Consider the following 21,791-nt stretch of genomic DNA (forward strand, 5'->3'; position numbering starts at 1 on the left):
TACTATTCACTGGTGGTATGATGGTATACGTACGTGACTCCAAACATTCCACCAGAGAACTCCTACAGCTGATAAACACCTTCAGCAAAGTGTCCAGATAACAGATTAATTAAAAAAAAAAGACAAACATGCTGAGAAAGAAATTAGGGTAACTACACCCTTCACAACAGCCACAAATAATATAAAGTATCTTGGTGTATGTTTAAACAAGCTAGTCAAAGACCTGTGATACAAGAATGGCAAGTCCCTGAGGAGAAAAATTGAAGAAGATGTCAGAAGGTGGATAGATCTCCCATGCTCATGGACTGGTAGGATTAACATAGGGAAAATGGCCATCTTACCAAAAGCAATACAGAGATTCAATGCAATACCCGTCAAAACACCAATGCAATTTTTACAGGCCTTGAAAGAGCAATTCTAAACTTGATATGGAAACTCAAAAAGTTAAGAATAGCTAAAACAATCCTATACAATAAAAGAACTTCTGGAGGTAGCTCCCTCCTTGACTTCAAGCTATGCTGCATAGCAGTGGTAATAAAAATTGCATGGTACTAGCATAGGTATAGTCTGGTTGATCAATTGAATCAAATAAAAGCCCACACACCTATGGACACTTAATTTTTGACAAAGAAGCCAAAACCATACAATGGAAAGAAGACAGCATCTTCAATAAATGGTGCTGGTATAACTGGATGTCTACATGTAGAAAAATGCAAATAGATACATATTTATCACCCTGCACAAAACTCAAGTCCTAGTGGATCAAAGACCTCAACATAAAACTAAATGAACTAAATCTATTAAAAGAGAAAATGGGGAAGAGCCTTGAACTTATTGGCACAGGAGACAACCTCCTGAACAGGACACCAATAGCTCAGGCTCTAAGATCAACAATTAATTAATGCGACCTCTTGAAACTGAAAAACTTCTGTAAGGCTAAGGACACTGCCAATAGAACAAAAGGACACTCTAAAGATTGGAAAAAGATCTTCACCAGTCCTGCATATAACAAAGGGCTAATATCCAAAATATATAAAGAATTCAAAACATTAAACGCCAACAAACAAAATTAACCCAGTTAAAAAAAAATGGGGCATAGAGGTAAACCAAGAGTTCTTAACAGACGAACACCAAGTGGCCCAGGAACACTTAAAGAAATGCTCAACATCCTTAGTCATCATGGAAATGCAAATCAAAACGACTCTGAGATTTCATCTTAAACCTATTACAATGGCTAAGATCAAAATATCAAGTGACAGCATATGCTGGGGAGGATGTGGAGAAAGGGGAACACTCCTCCATCGCTGGTGGGAGTGCAAACATGTACAACCACTTTGGAAGTCAATCTGGTGCTTTCTCAGAAAGCTACCTCAAATAAGCCATACCACTCCTGGGCATATACCTGAAAGATGCTCCATCTTACAACAAGAACACTTGCTCAACTAAATTCATAGCAGCTTTCTTCTTAATAGCCAGAATCTGGAACAACATAGATGTCCCTAAACTGAAGAATGGATAAAGAAAATGTGGTGCATTTACACAATGGAATACTACTCAGCTATTAATAACAAAGAAATCATGAGATTTGCAGGCAAATGGGTAGAACTAGAAAAGATATTCCTGAGTGAGGCAACCCAGATACAGAAAGACACACATGGTATATACTAATTTATAAGTGGAATTTAGCCATATAGTACAGGATAAACATACTACCACAATGAACAGACCTAAAGAAGATAAGTAACAAGGAGGATCCAAGGGACAGTGCTTACATCTCACTCAGAAGGGGAAACAGAATAGGCAGAGGTAGTGGTTGAAGAGAGAGAAGAAGGTAGGAGTGAGAGTGTGGAGAGATGAGAGGGTGGAGATCAGACCTGGGGAGAGCAGGAGCAGGAGGACAAAATGCCTGTAGAGAAAAGAGAAACTGTGGGCAGGGCATCGCTGTGACAAGCTGGAGACCTAAGTCAGAGTAGGCTTCTGGGAAAATATGAGGGGGACTTTAGCTGAGACTCCTAGTAGCAGGAGCCCATAGACACTGAACAGGCCACCCTATAACTAAGCAAGCCTCCTAGTAGAGGGAGGCGAACACCAACCCACTCACAAAAACTTCAACCCAAAATTCACCCCACAAGATGGGCAGGAATAAAGATAGAGCAGAAATTGAGGGAAGGTCCAACCAATCAATGCCTGGCCCAACCTAAGACCCACCCCCATGGGAGAGAACCAGTCCCTGACACTATTAACAATACTCTGCTATGCTTGCAGGCAGGAGCCCAGCAGAGTTGTCCTGTGAGAGGTGCCACCCAGCAGTGTTCCAAAACAGATGCTGAGACTCACAGATAAACATTGGGCAGAGTAGAGAGTCTAGTGGACAAGTAGGGGGAGGGAGAAAAGGACATGGAGGCGACAGGGGCTTCACGAGACCAACAGAACCAACTCCTCAGGACCCAGAGGGGACGGCTGAGATTGAGGACCTTGCACGGACCGGACCTAGGCCCCCTACACAGATGTAGCATTTGGGCATCTCGGGCTTCCTGTGCGTCCTCTGGTAAGAGGGGCGAAGGCTGTCTCTGACATGGACTCTGGTGCTAGCTTTTTAATCACTTCCCCTTGGCATGACTGCCTTGCCAGGCCACAGGGAAGAGGGCACATTCAGTCCTGATCCAACTTGATGAGCTGGGGTGGGTAGGAAGGGGGCTCCTTTGTTCTGAGGAATGGGGTGGGGGAGGGTGGGACTGGGAAGTTTGTAGGGATGGGGATGTGACCAGGATAAAAAGTGAATGAATGAATGAATGGATGGATGGATATTATAGAGTGGCTAGCTGAGAAGCGTGGAAGGAGAATAAGGAGGGAAAATGTGACGCAATTCTATTTGAACTAAAAGCACGTAAAAAGAGAAAGAAAGAAAGATGGCCAGCCATGAAGAGCAAGTCAGTAGGCAGTGTCCCTCTATGGTCTTTGATTTGGTTCCTGGCTCTAGGTTCCTGCCTTGAGCTCTGAAGAGCTCTGGGTTCCCTAGATGATTGACTTTAAGACGTGAGTTGCTGCTGGCCAGTGCTTTATCATGGCAACAGAAATCAAACAACAAAAAATGATTTCTCACATAGCAAAACATCATCTCAAGAATAATTTCTCTGGATTTCATTTTGACGCCGTTGGATTATTTCCTGCAAACCCTGGTTACTAGCTACTGTTATGGCTTAAGCCTATTATGGGATGCATGGCTTGTATTTCTTCTGTTGCCCTTGTGGATTGCTACCTGTTTACACCCCTATTGTCACTATACCCAGGTTTAGACAATTGTGCTTCAGGGGCAGTACGCCCCTTCCTGAAATGGGAGCTCACCTTGTTTTGATTATCTCGGGGACTGCCATATCCACCTGGGATTTAACGTTAGAAATAAGTGACCACATCACTCAGCTTGAATACTAAGTGTCACATGTGAGCATGTGTCTGTGAGGGAAGAAGCTACGGATGCCTCCTGGCCTGACCTGCTCACCTACCTTTTTTGAAATTCGAATCTGTATTCAGGCTGTGATAGGAAGATAGACAGACAGATGGAAAGGCATAGAGGCCTACAGACAGAATACTGCCATTAATGTGGGCCAGGCAGACCCGGTATGGCTTTAGGGGTCATAGACGCTGAGATGAGAGAAGAGTAGGTGCTTCTTAACCCAGTGGAGATAAGGCCAACCATTCAGCCTTCAGAACCTCACGGTGCCACAGTGTGCTCGTCTCTATTTCAAACGCAGATGACATAGGACACAACAGCGGCAGAGCTTCAGTGTTGAAAGGCTCACCACTGATGGTCCCTCCTCTCCTCTCCTGTTGTCACATGCGCATCTAACACTGGTTCTCCCTGTCACCCGCTCATCAAGCACTCATGCCTCCTGCTCACTGGGCCCCAAATCTTTCCATTCTTGCTAAGCCTCTGTTCCTCTCTGGTTCTGAATAAATAACCTCTCCTCTTTCTAAATATCAGGTCTTCTAAGCAGGTAGGGAGTGCCTCCTTCCTGTCCCACTTGCTGAGAGTCCTCTTCCCCTGCCAGTCTTCTCGTTTGCTAGTCTGACATCTTCCCTGGTCCAGTGTCTATTTTCCCAAGAGCATCCTTTCTCAGTCGGTACCTAGACCCAGGAACATGTACCTGCTGACTTCTTCCTTTTGCCCTGCCTTGGCTACATTATTGAGTGTCTCCCTGTCCCTCCCCTGCCCCCCCCCCATGCCTGCCCTTTGGAGTAAATATTCCACTAAGGACATCCCATCCTCCAGACACGGAACATCCCATCTCTGTTCCCCAGGCACCAGATGGCCCACACTGCTATCAAGTGTACCAGCACCATCCCAGTGTCAGCTGAAGCATGTGAGCCAGTTGGGAATGCAAGCAGCATGAAGAGCAGGAAGAGGGAGGCAGTACTCTATGGTTTTGTGTCCTATGTTTAGTGCTGTGTATTTTTTTCTAAATATAAAACTCCTTTAAAAAACTAGCCTACCAACTTGGGGAAATACAGGAATCGATGATAGTCTTGTGCGTGTTGTGGGGGGATACCAGGGTGTTAGAGCTGAGTAGCTTGTGTCTGTGTGTGAATTCTAAGTGATAGCCTTACTGGGCAAAGCTGTGAAAAAAATCACTGTGCCATGGTTAGCGGCAGGATGTAGCTGCAGTTCTCAGCATTCGAGGCATCCTGGTCCCTCAGGCCCAGCCCACAGTGTTTGCTCACACAGCCTCATAGTTTCTGGTGAGGCTCAGAAACGAAGAGAATCCCAGCATCAATGTGCCCCATGATACAGCTCATTTCCAGAGCTGTACACTCTTTCAAGTGGCTGTCTGGATGTGCCCAGTTCCTAACTAATCACAGGAGGCCTGTGAGGGCTCCGGACTCTAACCTTGTCCTCCTTACCGGGCTGAGAGCTCTGAATGGGCACCTCATTTTTAGCCTTTTCAGACCTGTATCCATGACCTGGCACAATGTTAGGCCGAGTACAGACACATGATTAGATATTGATAAAGCTCTACATTATAATATAACTAGTGCTAAAGTTGTCAATTCGTCTTCAATAATAAGTCAGCCTGGAGATTAGTTTTAATGCAGAAGTTTGTGTGCAGATTTCATCTCAGATGGTCCTAAGAACATGCTTATGCCTCTTTATGGGAAATCAACAATGGTATCACAAGTCATATTGCAAGGACATGGATTCTAAAAAACAAATGAAAAGAAACAAGCCCAAAGCCTATTCAATGTCTCCTTTCTGCTGTGCCATAGTCCAGGCTGCCATTAGCCACAGAGGTGCATTGGGCTTAGAGGCATGAGGGGCAGCCTGGTACCCACTTCTGCAAACGGTGCCTGGGAGGTGGGTTTTCCCATGAGCTCAGCAGATCTGGCTGTCACTCGTCTGTTCTGAACTGTGGCTGCATTCCGACAGGCTACAGAGGAGAGTTGCATAGCAACAGCACACCCATGGCCCCAGTCCGCTTTTTGCATGCCTCCCCAGGAATCTCTCACTCCCAACAAGGACCCCTATCAGTCACAACATCTACCATGTGCATTCTCTTAGGAATACAGCCTCAGCTGTGGCCGAAGCCTGCCAATCACGAATCAGAAATGTGACCTAGAGTCCAAGTTATACTTTGAAGAAGTATTTTGCTGACTTCATTTTATAGATGGAGAAACAGTTGCCTACCTATTTCAGATGTCTGCACTGACACTTGTAGGAGGCACTAGCCATCAGTGAGGGAACAGCCATTCTCAGAGCTTATTCTGGTCCTTAATATCTTGGGTTGGTGGCCCAGATTCTCAGTAGCTGAGGAGTACGTGTCTTATGCAACTGTTTCTAACTGTTCCCCCCCCCCCTACACGGTAAAATGGAGGTGGGAGCCCTTTATCTCCTGGCAGAGGCTCTATGGAGATTTACTTGCAGGCAAAACTGGCCATGGTGTTGATGCGTTGTGCCAGGAGGAGGAGGAGAAGGAGGAGGAGGAGGAGGAGGAGGAGGAGGAGGAGGAGGAGGAGGTCGTCTACCACTGGCTTCTTGGCCAATGTTTCAAGTTTCTTGAAGCTTCTGAGGGGCTGGTGGTCAGGAAGAAGGTTCTCTTCCCCACAGTCTCTTGGGACTGTAGAAATGGCTGATCAGCCAGGCAGGCGCAAGTGCTGGCCTGGAGAAACAGGCTCTATATCATCCCTTGGTACCCATGAGGACTTGGTACCTGTGAGGACTACTTCTAGGATCCCGAGACATAAAAATTACAGATGCTGGAGTCCTTTATATAAGTGTTGTAGTATCTATATACAACCTGTGCAATCCTTTCATATGATTACGTCATCTCCACATGGGTATGCTAACCAGTACACTGTAAGCTCCAAGCAATAGCTCTTACGTTGCATTGTTTAGGGGGAAATGCCAAAAACCCTCTGTTCATGTTCAGTACAGGCATCATGGTTGCACTGCACAGTAGCCTTGGGACACTGTTTTGCCTCTGAGTCCAGCTGAATGCAAGGGCAAAGAACTCATGGAGATGAGGACAGAATATGTGCCCAGGATGAGTAAATCATCGGCAAACTAAGGACTTCTGTTACTGACTCAGGAAAAACTTACTTTCCACCTAAACGACCACTTCCTTCTGCTGAAGGCTCAGCCAACAGGTTTTACAGTGCTGAGTGGTTCCAGACACAGAGCCCTGAGTCTGAAATAACGTTTTGCTCTTCCAACATATTCCAGGAGACTGAAGTCTGGAGATTAGAAGTCAAGCAGCTCCAGCTGGAAGGGTGGAGTGGCACATCTGTATGTTCACTGGCTTCCTGCAACAGAGTCCTGATCTCCACCCTGTAAATCCTCTCTTGGGGGTTTTGGTGGAATCTGGTTGGACGTCAGTAGTCACTCAAAACTTCATGATCAGATGCACACATTTTGGCTTCTTCTGGTTAAAGGCTACAAGGCCAATCCTAGCTCAGCTGCAAGAGCCCAGCCTTTCAAAGGGAGACTGACCTTTCATGGTGTGTATGTGTGGCACGGTGAATAGCATCTTCTCATGGGGTCATTGTCTTTCCTGAGGACTAAGCTTTTCTTGTAAACATGGCCTCTCCCAAAGACACAGACTCTCCTGGGGATACACATCCTCCAGAGAATGGCAAAGAAATCCTGGGAAAGGAAAAAGCCATGTACCTTGCTTAGGGGAAAGCTGGTTTCCAGTGGTGAGGCCTATGTTATCACTGTTCCCATGGAGATTATGAGCCCAGCTCAAGGGTGATTGCAGAATGCACTTTAGCCCATGTGCCTCTAGGGTGATGTTGGACATGCTCAGAGGCTATTGGGGGCCGTCCTACAATCATGGTGACATTCTTTCTCCTAACTTGTGTACCTTATTTTAAATAGAACTGAGTGTTTCTTTCTGATGATGGCATGAGCAGGGAGAGAATTTTACTTAAAAAAACCCCAATATAGAATTTTTGAGGTAAGAAAATAATCAGAGATATTTCATAGCACATTATCCCACTGGGCACTTTATACATGTGCAGTTTATGATTTTAAAACAAAAAGGCAGCTGACCTAGAACTGGCAGTCTTTGTTTTATTATCAAATGTTCTGACCTTTGATTTTTTAACTCGTAACTGCCAGACCATCGAGATCTAATTGCTAGTAGAACCTTCCAAATCCAGCTGAAGCGCACCAGTGCAGGGGTTATCTGATGTTTCCAGACACTGGTGTCCTGACAGGAAAACATATAATTTTCCAGGATCAGAGCCTGAAGGGCTGCCTGACCTGGCATGGCCTAAGGTTTCCTGAGTAGGCGTCTTCAGACCTCTAGGGAGATAAGGAAGAGCTTGGGATTTAGCTCGCTGGAAGTGCAAGTCTTTCTATCTGTTCTCATGAACCTGCAGGGCTTAAAACCTTCTGTGGAAGGCTTGCCCTCACCATAGAGAGATGCTACAGGTAGGAGAGGACCAAGAAGCCCAATGAAAGTGGACATCTAGAGGATTGTATCTGCTCTGTGTGGGGCTCTTGCCCAATCTTGGCAAGTAATTTATCTTAAGAGAGATTTTTATTTTTTTAAAAAAAATTTATTTTGACTTAACGTTCCAGAGAAGTCAAGATGGCCTCTTAAAAAGGAAAGAGGGGCCTCTGGAGGCTGAGGCAGAAAGATGAGTTTAGGGAGGGCTCTGGAATGCAGAGTGAGGCTCTGTCTCAGACAAACAGCAAACAAGACAATGAGGGCACAGGTGTCAACCATTTCCCCACTGTCCCAACATAGTACAAGTTTAAGAGACAAACCGTACAAATATAAGTATTACTTTCTAAGGACATAAAATAATTCTTGCTACATGTGTCCTGGAACCTATCCTAAGGTCACTGGGGTCCTTCATCACAGAAAGTGATGGGCTGGGGATACTCAACAGTAGCCTTTTGTTTTCCAGCCCTCTAGTAAAAACTATGGTCGGATGAGAGAGACCCATTTGTATACTTGGCTTTGTTCCTTCTTAGTCCTGAAATCTGTGCTGTGCATCCTTGAGGAGTGAGGTGCGCTCAGTGGTTCTCAGGATGTCTCGGCAAGGAATGGTTCCCCTGAACCTCTGCTTTCTTCCTGGCAGTCCACAGCCCCATTCTGAGCCCACCCTCACCTGCTGTCCTCAGAGCCAGTTCTGGGTATGTTACTCACATACAGGGATGCTCATGTACAGGCTCTAAAATGGGGGGTGGGGCTTGAGGACAGAAACCCAAGCACAGTCCCCTGCTAGGACACCTCCATAAGGAGTTTCATCATCCATTGGGCTATACATGCTAATTCAGACCCTGGTATGATCCCACACTTTAATGGCCATTGCCTTAACTCTGAGGTGTGTGTGTGTGTGTGTGTGTGTGTGTGTGTGTGGCCTTTTTGAGCCTGGCTAGCTTGTGTTTTCCCTGGCTGGCCATCTTCATAGCCTGCTCCTGTGTCCTTTCCTTTTCTGGTTTGCATCAAATTCCATCTTCAGGGTAGTATTTCTAAAAAAAGAGGTTTAAGAATCTGGAGAGTCATAGCCTTTTCCTGGGCAGCCTTTCCCTGTTGTGTCTCTCCTTTGGCCTTGGAGAAAATTAACGGTTTACTGCAAAGCATCAAGCCCACGTGTGAAGCTTCTATTGAAACAGGAATCAGCATGGCTGCCAACTGCGTCTGTCTTCACAGGGCAGCTTCTTGATGACATTTCTGTTATCCCAGGTTCAGCCATGGGTCCCCGTGCGCATCAGTGATTCCAGCTCTCTGCAGGGCCATCTGTGGGGTAGCTCCGCGCCTGGCCTTTTCAAGATGCCAAGCCCGTCTTGTCCACTGCTGACCTCGCTCTGTTTTCCCTAAGCGCTTTCTTCTCACTACTAGCTGGCATTGAGCTTGGCACACAACGCGCCCTAAACACTATGAAAGCGCGAGCCTTTTGATGTGTGGTAAAACAAAGACACTACACCTTGGAGTGAGCATAACCTACAATAAAATGAGCAAATGCCTACGTCTGTGTGAACTCCTGCTGGAATCTGCCATGAAATGAGCATCGAAATGGATGCCCAGGGACTCCCCATGCTGACATATCCCTGCAGGTGGGGACTCTGGGCAGATGTCATAGATGATGGTCTGTGTGGGAGTCTTCCTCTCAGGCCCAGGACAACAGTGGGACACTGTTAGGTCGTTAGGGGGTCGCGTGCCCTCACTGTGCCAGAGGGTTGGTGGTGAGGTCTGTGCCATCAGGCATACGTTTGCGGAACCCTGTCAAGAAGAGTGGCTAGTGTGGAGGACGCTGGGAGCAGAGGGGATAAATATTTTTAGGAATATCAAATAATATGGAAGAAATGCGTGTCTACTTGATACACGTGCCAGAAGCTCTCTTCTACATTTGAGAGCCAGGTGAGAAAGGCATAGCAGAGGCAGTTCCTTGTTTTTAAGTGAGTTATGGCCACATCAGCAGCTCTGGGCGCTATGACAAAGCCCCGAGGACCCCAACGTCTCCTTGAAGAGATTCCTGGCACCGTCATTCTATCTTTTTATTTTTCCATTTGTAGATAAGACTAGAGAGAGAGAGAGAGAGAGAGAGAGAGAGAGAGAGAGAGAGAGAGAGAGTGTGTGTGTGTGTGTGTGAAATCTATTTTCCTTGATGTATATTGAAACCAATGATGACCACACGTACTGTCCTCATGGGAGATGCTGGCTACGTGTGAGTCCTCCCTGAGACACGTATCTGAGGGGAAAGTAAGATGCTGAGGCAAGGAAGCTCAAGCAGTTTCAGGGAAGATCTGTGCTTTTCTCGACCCATGGCTTGTCCAGTCTGAGGTTCTAGGCCACCTGAGAAGTGTCAGGAATTGGTTCCATCTTGGGGAGTGGGGCCTAAATCTAATTAGAGAGGGATTAACTCTGGTTTTTTAGTTTAGTTTAGTGGTTTTTTTTTTTTTTTTGCTTTGCTGGGGGGAATTTTCTATATTACTGGCCTTTCCCACATATACTGTGATCTACAACTTTGTGTTTTTCTGGATTCTCTGTCTATCTCTGTGTTGCCTGTGCTTTTTCATTGTACTTTTAAGAAAAATCTGGTTTTTTTTTGTTGTTGTTTTTTTTTGCATTTTCAATTTGCCTGTTTGTTTTCTAAGAACAGAGAGGAAGAAGCTATGGAGTTGGAGGAGATGGCAGAGAGAGAAAACCACCTTCAAAATATATTGTATACATTTTTTAATTTAAAAAGGCCAAAAGAAAAAAAAGAAAAAGAAAAAAAAGAAGAAGAGCTGGTCTTCTCCTATATGCACTCATTTCCCAGATGTCTCTAGACTCCTTGACAATGAGCCCAAGATCAGGCAGGGTGTGTGCCCAGAGCCCAGCTGCAGTGTGTCCCAGTGTCCAGGGCATTTGTGATGGCACCGTGTTTGCTAAAGTTTCATATTTCAAGGAGTCTGTGAAACAACCTAGTATCTAAAATATTTAAAGTGTGGAAGCTGCAATTTGGAAGCATTACTCATTCTGACTTTGGTCCCTCAGTCCCGTTGCCTTTCGCATTAAAATATTTTGACTTTTTAATCCGTTATAAATTTATGCTATTTGAAGAATCTCTAAAATGTGTAATTAAGAACAGAAATAGTACTTCAAAGCAGACAGAAAGCACAAGGGATCAGAAGCTGAACCTCACACAGGCAGGGTTTAATTATAGCCCCCTCAGAAGCACTGAATGGGCCTGAGGAGTTTTCCAGTGTCCCTGGAAACACATCCTGAGTGTGACCTGGGAAAATCAAGGAAAAGAGAGAGCCTGTTCTGCAAGGATACACGGGAGTCTCTCGCATCCCTGTCGTTCATCATAACTGGGGACAACTCAGAGCGCAGGCTCCCAGAGATCTTCGTACACAGGAGAAATGAAGGCTTGCATGGGTATCTGGCCCAGGGACACCCCGGGAAGCCGCACAGGGGCCAGGAAGAGAGCCCTGGTACAGCTTTATGACGCTGCTCAGCATCTGCACATCCTGCTGCGTTCAGACGTGAAGCGAAGCTCATTTGCACACTCACAGGGCAGACAATCCCACGTAGAAGTGGGAATCCTCCCAACTCTACACTCTCACAGAAACCTCGGACTCATGTCTGCTTCATCTGCCCACATGGCCCCTGAGCAGGTGACCGTGTCCCAGCTGCCCAGCTTGAGAGGGACGGTGTCAAAGCCCCTGCTCCACAACCACCATCCCTGCTCTGGATCAGAACTCGGGACACTCACATGAGGATGTAGGAACCATCTCTGCAGACTCAGCTCCCAGAAGGCCACTGGGCAGCTTCCTAGAGACAGCCCACTGAACTGATCCAGGGCTGTCTTCCTTAAAAACACACTGTGGATCTTTTTGCACATGGATAAAGCTTTTGAGCTTTCAGATGGACATTTGTCCATCTCCAGATTCTGGTTGGGAAGGGGGCTAGTAAGAAAGCAGCCCTCAAAGCTGCAGGCCAGGCTGCCCAGAGTTTTATTTGTTTGTGTGTGTACACATTTTGGACTTTGTGGAGGAATTAGTGGGAGGCTCTTGTGGGACTGGGTCCATATTTGTACGGATCCGGTCTATAAAAGGTTGAAATGCTAAGCATCATTTGGTGTCAAGGTGACCTTGATGGTGCCATTAACAAATGGGGTGGAAATAGCCATTTCAGGGATTTGGTAAATGAGAAGGAAGCAGGGAAGTCTGAGAAATTTAGCCTCTAGTCACACATGCAGGATCAGCTGATCTAGGTGAGGGCATTTCTGCTTCTGTAGCCTCTCTGCATCTTTTTTTTTTCTGTTTGAAATTTTCTTTCTTTAATTGAAATATTTTCGCCATCAAGTAATCAATTTATAAAACTACCTTAAAAGAACTATTTTATTTAATAAGTGTAGGTACACACATAAACTCTCCCATTTTATCCACTGTGAAGACAGAGGACAAGTGAATAAAAACAAGTGACAAGGAGATGAGAAAAACTGGTGTGAGGTGACCCAGCGTGGATGCGTACGGCTCGTGTGGGAACATGTGAGCACAGGTGTGCTTCCACCAGGTCAGAATGTGTGTGTAGCAAATAGTAGAGAAAAATAGACTCATAGAACTTTACTTTAAGTGCACGTACTGGGGAGCCTGCAGAGTCCAGAAGAAAAGTGTCTTGCCACTTGATCTGTAGATGACAGGTGGACTGTGACTACAACCTGGTGTAGGTGCTAGCATCTGTCTTTGAGTGCTGTACAAGAGCAGCATGCACTCTTAATCCCTGAGCCATCTCTCCAGGTCCCCTTTAAAATTACTTGGTGAGGCGGAATGAGTTTTTATGTACAGTACATTCAGCTGCATTCAAAGCAGCTGCCGTGTCTCTGTGTTCCCTAGGCTCCAGAGCCTGACTCAGGTTAGCGAGCTTCCTCTTGAGGTTGGGTCTCCAGGATATGTGGGGTGGGGTTCAGTGATACGAAACTCAGTCGCTCTAATCACCAAGCCCAGCTCACACAATTGTCCTGTGTGCTCAGCAGCACGTTCTTGTTCCAGGGGGATGGATACCACCCACGGCTTCACCACTAATCATAGCCACAGAGAACAAGGGATACACCTGTCACAGAGACGCTGAAGGCAGTGATTACACACATGCTACAGAGCAGCAGGCGCCACAGTGTCACCAGCCAGAAAAGAAACCTATTTTGTTAGGAAGAGCATCAAGTGATGCCACACAACAGAATCAGGTCATTGTCAGAGTGCAGCACAGGGGACAGAATGGACATAGGCTCCCGCTTCCTACATCTGACCAGGGGTTTGGGTGTCTGGGTAGGGTCGGGTCAGAAGTGAGCTGGCATCTATTTGAATATGAGGAAGCCTGGCCTCCAGCCCTGGCTCTTCCCTCAGCTTTGCTCCGCTACGCAGCCTGCAGGGAAGGACCCTTTCCAATGTGTTCTTGGTGTGCTAAAGGTCTGGGATCCCAGCCAGCATCCCAGTCCAGAGCTGAGACTTCCGGTAATGCAGCTGAGGACGGTAGAAGGCCAGTGGTTTCCCTGTCTAGTGGAAATGTCAAAGCGAGTGGAAGGTTGTAAAGTCAGACAGACGACAGCCAGCAAATCACAGCACTTCCCCAAGCCTGAGCACCGGTCTGTGGAACTGGCACCATCAAGGCTCAGTGAAAGCCATGGTATATTGTCTGGCTCATATTTCACAGTCTACACTAGTAACTACTGTCCAGGAATGCTGCCCTCCACTTGTGGAGCATCCACAAAGATGTGGCAGTTTCCTCCCCTCTAGTTTCATAATCTTTTGGCTTTGAATTATAAACCTCAATGAAGAAAGGGAAGCAATTAGGCTGGGAAAAGGAGCAAGTGGGTCAACTCCCAGAAACAGGACTGCTGACACCGATGGTGGGGGGCGGGGGCATGAAGTGACTGTGCACTGTGGCTGTGTGGAGGAATCTGTGCCTGGCTGTTTACTGAGTCTCTGTAGGGTCTCCTCTGTATGCTGTAACTTACTGAGCAGTCAGTATGTCTGTATATATCTGACTGTGGGTTTGTAAGGAGCTCGAGTCCTCCTTTTGGTAAGAAGATGCCCCAGGCTGAGGAGGAGGAGGAGGAGGAGGAGGAGGAGGAGGAGGAGGAGGAGGAGGAAGATGAGGAGGAAGACGAGGAGGAGGACGAGAAAGAGGAAGAATAGAGGGAGGAGTAGGGGAGGAGGAAGTGGAGAAGGAGTAGGGGAGGAGGGACGAGGAGGACGAGGAGTGGGAGGAGGAGGAGGAGGAGGAGGAGGAGGAGGAGGAGGAGGACACAATGATCAAGCATGGTGGAAAGTAAGGCACAGATGCACCAGGCTGCTGAGTTGAGATGGAACAAGGCAGAGGGACAGAGCTGAGTGTAGGAATGTCCGCATCACCAACAATTACATTTTTATAGAAAGATCTACTCGTGGATGTGGTGATCTTAGAATGGTTGCTTGAGTGCTGTCACTACCACTGGAAAGACTCTTGGCCGTTGGCCTCCGTGGCCTGAGGTAAGACACCAGCAGCTATGAACAGACCCAGCCTCTGAGCTTACAAATATGTCTGACATTGGACTTGTGTACTGTGGGATGAGATGAAGAATATTGAACATGGTCCCCAGGAACCCAGATGGCGGCAAAGCTGTAACTAGGATGAAGAGATCCAGATGGCACGAAGGATGTGTTGCTCAGGGGGCCCAGAAGAGCTAGTCTGTGGCAGGTCTAACTCAATTACAGGAGTCTCTCCCATCCAGACACGTTGACAGGTAAGGAAAGCTTTCCTTTCTGGGCTCCCAAAATTATGGAGAATCAGCAAATCCCAAATGCCACAGCATAATCGAGGCCAAGTGCGGATCAAGAAACTGCCCTGCAGAAGGAAGGGGCCCCGCAGAGAATGCTGTCTGTTTGCAGTGAGCATGTGAGGCTGGCCGCGCACCTACCTTACTCTCATCCTCCGGGTCGTTGTAGCCACACGCATCTATGAAATCCGGAAATGTCTCTGACCACCCATCACTAGTGCAGTTTTTGCTTATGTTTCCTGCAAAGTAAAATTCAGATGTTTGGTCCTTGGAAACCAGCCTCAAAATCAAGGATGGTGTGACAAGCTAGAGCCCTAATCAGTAAGAGACCGAGGCCACCCAGGAGTCCTTCCTCACTTGCCCTTCACAGCTTCTTCCCTGAGTCCTGCCTGCCAGGGAGAACTGAGTGGACACACTGTCTGGTAAAAATGGTGACAGCACTGATGGTGGCTGCTGTTGCCTCAGAGCCGCTGTTCTGAAGCTGAACCCTTAGCACACTCTGATGGCTGTGTCTGTCAGAGCGCTGGTGCCCGGGGCGGGGGTGGGGGTGGGGATGGGGGGCAGGGGTGGGGGTGGGGGCCTGTGGGGCTAGCTCTTCAGTCCTTGTTCTCTCTCCATTTGGCCCGCCTTAGCGTAGGGCACTTTCCACTCGGCTATCATGTGATTGAGAAAAATATGTGATTGAGGTTTAAATAGCAAGAAATATAGCCGTTTTGTGATTTTAAAAATCCCACAGTTTGTTTCTAAATAATGTCAAGTTTATCCAGATATGTCACTCTGTTTACAAAGAGTATAAAGCTCTGGGCAGACCTGGTGGGAAAGGGACAGACAAAGGCATCTGTGATTTAAACTGACTAGGCCAGATTGTTACTCCAGGCGCCTAGGGTAGCCACACATCCTTGCCCTCCGTGGAGCTTCTGCCCATAGCCCAGGCCACTCGTGGGACCCACAGGGCCTAGAACACTTACGTTTTACAAAGGTCTTCCCTTATATACAGCTTTATTTTCAGAGTGGACTTGAGAGGCAGCTGTGGCTCGCACTGCCGCTCTCGTCTTACAGGTTGGAGACTAAGGCCCTGGAGGCTGGGTAATCTTTGAGCCTGAGCAGGAGATGAGCTTTCTGACTCCAAGGCCCTGCAATTTTTCCTATATGGCGATGGACACCTGTTCACTGGTGCTGAGCAGTCAGCGGGCACCGAGAGCTCGTGGCAACGCACATTAGCAGTTCCTGCCAGCCTGGTGGTTCTGAACCTAGCACTGTTGGGCAGACTCAACTCATTAGTCTTTGGAGGACCCTGGGTCCCAGCGCCCTACCACCTTCCCTGAGGACCTACGGTGTCCTCCCGAGGCCTCTGACTCAGGCCACACCTGACCCATTGGCACTCAGGGTGGACTGCCTCCTTACACTCAGCACCCAGCCCTTCAGGGAGGTGTTGGTGAGCGGGCTGGGTGAGAGCCTTTAGAGGCCAGAATATTGAGAATGGGTGAGATTCTCTAACATGACCAGGAATGACCAGTGACGCAGGCTAGGGGCACGGGTTCCCAGTAGGAGACTGAGTCTTTTACCTCACTGCTTTTCTCCATTTCGGTCTGTGCTTAATTCTCTGCCTTAAACTTCAACATTATCACTCCTCACAGTTTTCCCCTTTTGTATCTGCCCAGATGAAACACACTTTTCCAAGTTCTCCAAAGGGCTGAGCTTTCCTTGGTCTAGCTGCGTCTCCTAACCTCGAACAGACTCCTCCGCATTGTGAAAACCTGGCAGCCTGACCCCCTCCCCAAGACATGTATGAAGAACAGTGTGAGGCAGAGGGGCTGAGGGTGGCTCCACATCTCAGCCTAACCCTACAACCTGGGTGAATCTCTCTAGGGCTTACAGTCATCTTCCTCCCTGCTCCCCCCCCCCAACCCCTCCCCCGTTATCATGCACGAAATGTTCCCTGCTCTGTGTCCTGAGCTCTCATCACCCAGTCTTTCCCTGCTTGCTGTCTGGGCTCCAGTGGTTGAGGTTGTCCTGCTTCCTTAAAGGAGAACTTGCCCAAGATGAGCCAGATGTTCTCTGGCTCTCTTAGGACCAGGGAGTTTATAGCTGCAACAGAAGCAAGGCCCAGCTTCTTGTTACTGTCCTGGGAAAACCGACCCCCGTACACACGCGGACACCCGTGAGCCCAGGAACCAACGCAAACACCATACCTGGCCTGCTGTAGAAGTGGCTGAACACTTTGGGGCAGGGTACCGTGACAGTTTCCCCAATGTCCGCGGGGCGCCAGCACGTGATGTTGTCCCAGACACCACTGCAGGCTAGAAGGAGAGGCAAAGAATTAGGTGCCAAGCGTGAGCCATGAGAACACGCCGCCCAGAAGGCTGGCAGGAGGATGTGTGAGTCTGCGCAAATGTCCTGCGCGAAGGAAGGGAGCTGCTTGTTAGATGAGTGAGTCTGCACAAATGTCCTGCACGAAGGAAGGGAGCTGCTTGTTAGACAGCTGCCTGCGTGTTTCTCTGAGACCCTCAGCGGATGCTGTTGAGATAGGAGGAGCTTGTACATTCACTTTCAGATCTTTGAAGAAAGCAACAGGCCGGTGGTTGAAAGCGTGAATAATTCAACGAACACTGGGTAGTTTAAAGAAGTGTTACTTATTTCTTTTTAAAACAAAGTTTTATTAAAATTTGAGCAGAATATTAAAAATATCAAACATTCTGATACACGTTTAAGCAGTGTACGTCAGGAGTCATTAAAGTGAGCATGTTATTTGTTCCTGTGGTTCTGCTTCTGAGGAATGTTTCTATCCTAGAAATGAATGCGAAATTCAAGCGAATATTTAGGATTTATCTTCTACACTACAAATAAGCAGCAAATTAGAAATATTCTTTAACTAACTGAACAAAAATAATTATGTTATAGAGCCAGAGAATCCTACATTTACCACCGATGTACCAAACTGACAGCTAATAATTGAATATGTTTATGGGGTAGATATTTGATACAATGTATATATTGTATACAGGATAAAGGAAGTAGTCTATCACCTCAAATGTAATTTCTTTGTGGTAAGAACATTTAAAATTAATTATCTTAGTATTCTGGTTTACACTAACCATTGTCACCCCTCAATGCAACAGGTCACTAGAACATGTTTTTATTATCAACTGAAACTTCATGCCATCTGAACAACACCTGAAATTGGCCTTTGTTAACATCATTCTGCCTTTTTCTCTATGAGACAGACTTCCATTCCACAGGTGAGCTCTCTGGTGCTTGTCTTTCTGCTCCCGGCTTGTTGTACTGTGCACCAAGTCCTCTGGGCACACCGTGTTATGGAAACTGACATGTTTCCTCCATTGTAATGATGGACAAGATTCCATTGTGCTTCTATCCCACATTTTAAAATAGAAGAGAGCCTTTGTATTTTTCTTGCTGGTTTGCACCATCAGCGTGATGAACCGGCTCCTCATGGTACTGCATCCTTGAGGAGACCTAAGTCTGGGTATACTCCAGGGTAGAGTCAGTCTGCTGATCTGAGCCAGATTAGGGCAGGGCCATCATTAGCATATCTTAAACATTTCTGGACACTTAGGATACAGAACGACACCATCTTAGTCAGGGTTACTGCTGCCTTGCTGAAACACCATGACCAAAAGGCAAGTCTAGGCGGAAAGGGTTTGTTTGCTTTACACTTCCATTTTGCTGTTTCTTACTGAGGGAACCCAAACAACTGAGGACCTTGGGGGCAGAAGCTGAGGCAGAAGGCATGGCTGGTGCTGCTTACTGGCTTTCTCACACTGCTTGCTTATAGAACCCAGGACCATCAGCTTAGGCATGGAACCACACACGGTGGGCTAGCCCTCGTCCATTCATCGCTAATTGAGACAACGCCTGGATCTCATGGGGATGCTTCCTCTCTGATGACTCTAGCTTGGGTGGAGTTGACACACAGAACCAGCCAGTTTAGATACTTTGCTTTAGGCCTGAGCTGGTTTCTGGGTTTGGTGATTTGGTCCTTCTTGTGTGGTATTTGTAGGCATCCACTTGGGGGGGGTTTAGTGTCCGTGCATTTGTGGGGGGCTGCAAAGCTGAAGCTAGCACATTCCTAGTCTTCTGCAATTCTTTAGCTCTCCCAACAGGGCTTATATCAGTTTTACACAGGCTTGGGTCTCTACTTCCTTTGGGCTGTTTTTGTGCTTAGTGAGGTTAAAGGCAGGTTCTGCAAACACAACAGGTTACTGTGGGCTCCATCCATGGTAACCTAGGCTTGTTCACTCACACACACACACACACACACACACACACACACACACACACACACACACACACACGCTAAGCTATGGGCACGGTCTGATGGCTCCAGGAATTAGCCCCTCTTGAGTGGATTGTTCTGGAATGGCTCACTTCGCCAATATGAAGGAACCCCAGGGGTCATGTGAAAGCTGTAAGGTTGAGCGAGGCTTCTTGAGCCTTTCCTCCTTGGTTGTGTTTGCTATGTACAGCCAAGGAAGGCATGGGCCAACACGGGCGGTGCCATTGATAGAACAGCAGTGTTGGGGAACATCTCTGATTTACGTTTAAAGTCATGGAAGCAAAAGTTCTTGCAGAAATGAGGCAAGGCAGGCTGGCCCAGACAGTGTTCACGGCAAGCTCAAGGCCTGGAGCCTTGTCAGTCTCTCATTATCTTAAGCAAACGGCAGGAGTGAGTGCTCCTCTCCTGACTAGCCACTGGGAAGTGACATTTAAATACTTGCCACTCCTGTGTCCCTGACAGAGCCATTCTCTGCAGTGCCCATGTAGCTGTCCATGCAAGCAGCCAGAAACCCTCCTGAGGGTTCTCTCCTGCCTAGTGGGACAGATGCGGCCCTGGATATTGCTTTCCTGATGTAAGAGGCCAGTGAGAAGCCTTAGAGCCAGCCACAGACATCTTGGAATTCATGTTAGGAAACATGCTGATATAGCAAACGGGGGGGGGGGGTCTGTGCAGAGAGAGGGGGCGGGGGCTGTGCACCTTATCTCAGCGTGGGTCCCATCTGAGCAGTGGGTTTATGAATGCAGGAGTGGGTTTAACGTGAGGAGATGAGAAGGACGAGGAAGAGAAGAAACTAAACAGTCATTGCAACTTAACAATGGTGGCGAGGGCCTCAGTTGTGACAGCTCAGCTCCACTGGCTCTTGATGGAGGCACAAGATAAGGTCAAGTTTTTATTATAGAAAGTGTTTTTTTTTCTTCTTCTTACCTCAGGAGGAGCCAGACAAAGTACTTCTTGTACCCTGGCTATCCCTTGCATAGAATTTGCTGTGGCCAGAGCTGCCATCTGGCAGGACACAGCATTAGAGTTCCTCTCGGATTCTATGGATATGCCAGGCTTCCTTAGGTCATGATCCAAGGAGGAGAGCCAGGAGCGGAGCAGGCCCTCCTGAAAGTACACGGTAAGTCCCTCAGACCCATACCGCTGAGGAAAGCACCAGCGGGCCCCTACGTTACATGTGGCACGGGTGCATGGTGGCCACTTTGTGTGTGGTCCAGCATTGTCTGCTCAGAACCTCCCACTGAAGCAGCCTCAGTGCTCCCTGAGGACTGAATGCTGCAGTGGCCCTGCAGGCCCAGCCTAACCTTGAAGGACCACAGGCTCCCCGAGAGCCCTCTCTCCATCACCTCTAACTGCTCCTTTCTCTCGGAGCAGCTTCCCTGCGGCATGTTGTGCAGCCGAGGGAGGAGGACATGGCATTCCACACACACTACCTAGCCCTAAGCTGCCAGAGCAGGGAAACCTCAGGCCTGCCTGTGAGGCTGCTCAGGGGTCTGTCCCTTAGGGCCTTTACCCTGCATCTTTACTGGCCTTATTCAACACCTGCCTCTACAATCCCATGCATGTATGTCTGTGGAAAGACATCGTAGGACTTCTTTTTTACAAGGAAACACATAACTTAGTATTACTGGCTTCTCATGTTTTCACGTGAAGTGCACTGAATACGGTTATTTTAATCAGCAGCATGATGTTCCGTAGTCTGACTTTAACAATTAAATCCCTGTTTTCAAACCCTCGGCATCCATTATGTTTTTGAAATAACTAATAGGAAACACAGCAATTAAAATACAGAGCAGGCATAAAAAGAGTGCCTGGGCTTGCCTGCTAAGAGGAATTGCAGTTCTTTTCCAGCTGAATAAATTTCTGAGAACACTAGTAGATGAATATGTAAACAATGGTCAGACTTAGAGACCAACATATTTCACCTATAAATGGTAAATTCAGGTCCAAATCATTAATAGATGCTCAAACAGATGGTGCTAAGTACTTCTGAGGCCCTGTTGTTAAGACAACCCAGTAATTTTTTAAAAAAGACAACTCAGTAACTAACACACCAACCGAGTTTTAGGTCTGCTTACCTGTGCAGGGCACATCAGGGTGTGGAGCATAGCTGTTCTAGGGTCCACCTTCCTGGATATCAGCTGTGCACAGTAGCCAGATTTAGGGCTCATCTGTGCAGGCAGCACCTATCCAGAGCAACCCTGTGCCAGGCACACCTGCCCAGGACACACCTGTTCAGGGCCTTGCCTCCCTGGGAGTTCACTTGTGCTAACTAAGGGTCTTTTGTGCAGACACACCTGCCCAGCGGCCAACTGCGTAAGGCACATTTGTGCTAGGAACACCTTCCCAGAGCTAAGATGTGCTTGGTGCATATGTGCAGCCTTTTGTCTTTCCTCTGCTAAGGTGACTGTGGGGCAAAGGAGGCTTTTGTGATTCTTCTAAGTGCTACAATTTTAAAGCAACAGAGCTTTGGAAAAGCTAATCATTACTTTGCCATTAAACGTACCTATCCTTTATGCCTGCCATCAACGTAAGAGACACAGAGCTGGAAGGAATTGGAAATTCAATTGGAAATTGAATTGGGAAAGATAATTTTTACAAGTGTTTTGTCCTCCTCTGAACCACGTCCATCTCTTCTGACCTGAATTGTCTCAGGCTTCTGCTTGATAAAGGAGGGTGCTGGCTTCTCGGCATTGTCCTCACAAAAAGTAAGTGCCCTGTGGCCATCTGAAGCAGCTCTGGTCAAGAG

The 21,791-nt window shown here is 47.4% G+C and overlaps 1 protein-coding gene across 1 annotated transcript in view; it reads right to left on the reverse strand.

Annotated features, from left to right (window-relative positions):
• Positions 1-21,791, reverse strand: part of VIPR2 (vasoactive intestinal peptide receptor 2) — a 74,543-nt gene that overhangs the window by 43,038 nt on the left and 9,714 nt on the right. The window contains exons 3-4 of the mRNA XM_084792800.1: positions 16,941-17,048; positions 14,890-14,987 (exon numbers count right to left, since the gene is read on the reverse strand). Coding sequence (XP_084648926.1) covers positions 14,890-14,987; positions 16,941-17,048 — 206 coding nt within the window. The remainder of the gene's footprint in view (positions 1-14,889; positions 14,988-16,940; positions 17,049-21,791) is intronic.

The sequence above is a fragment of the Acomys minous genome (assembly GCF_964271855.1).
Source record: "Acomys minous genome assembly, chromosome: 8".
Classification (NCBI taxonomy): domain Eukaryota; kingdom Metazoa; phylum Chordata; class Mammalia; order Rodentia; family Muridae; genus Acomys; species Acomys minous.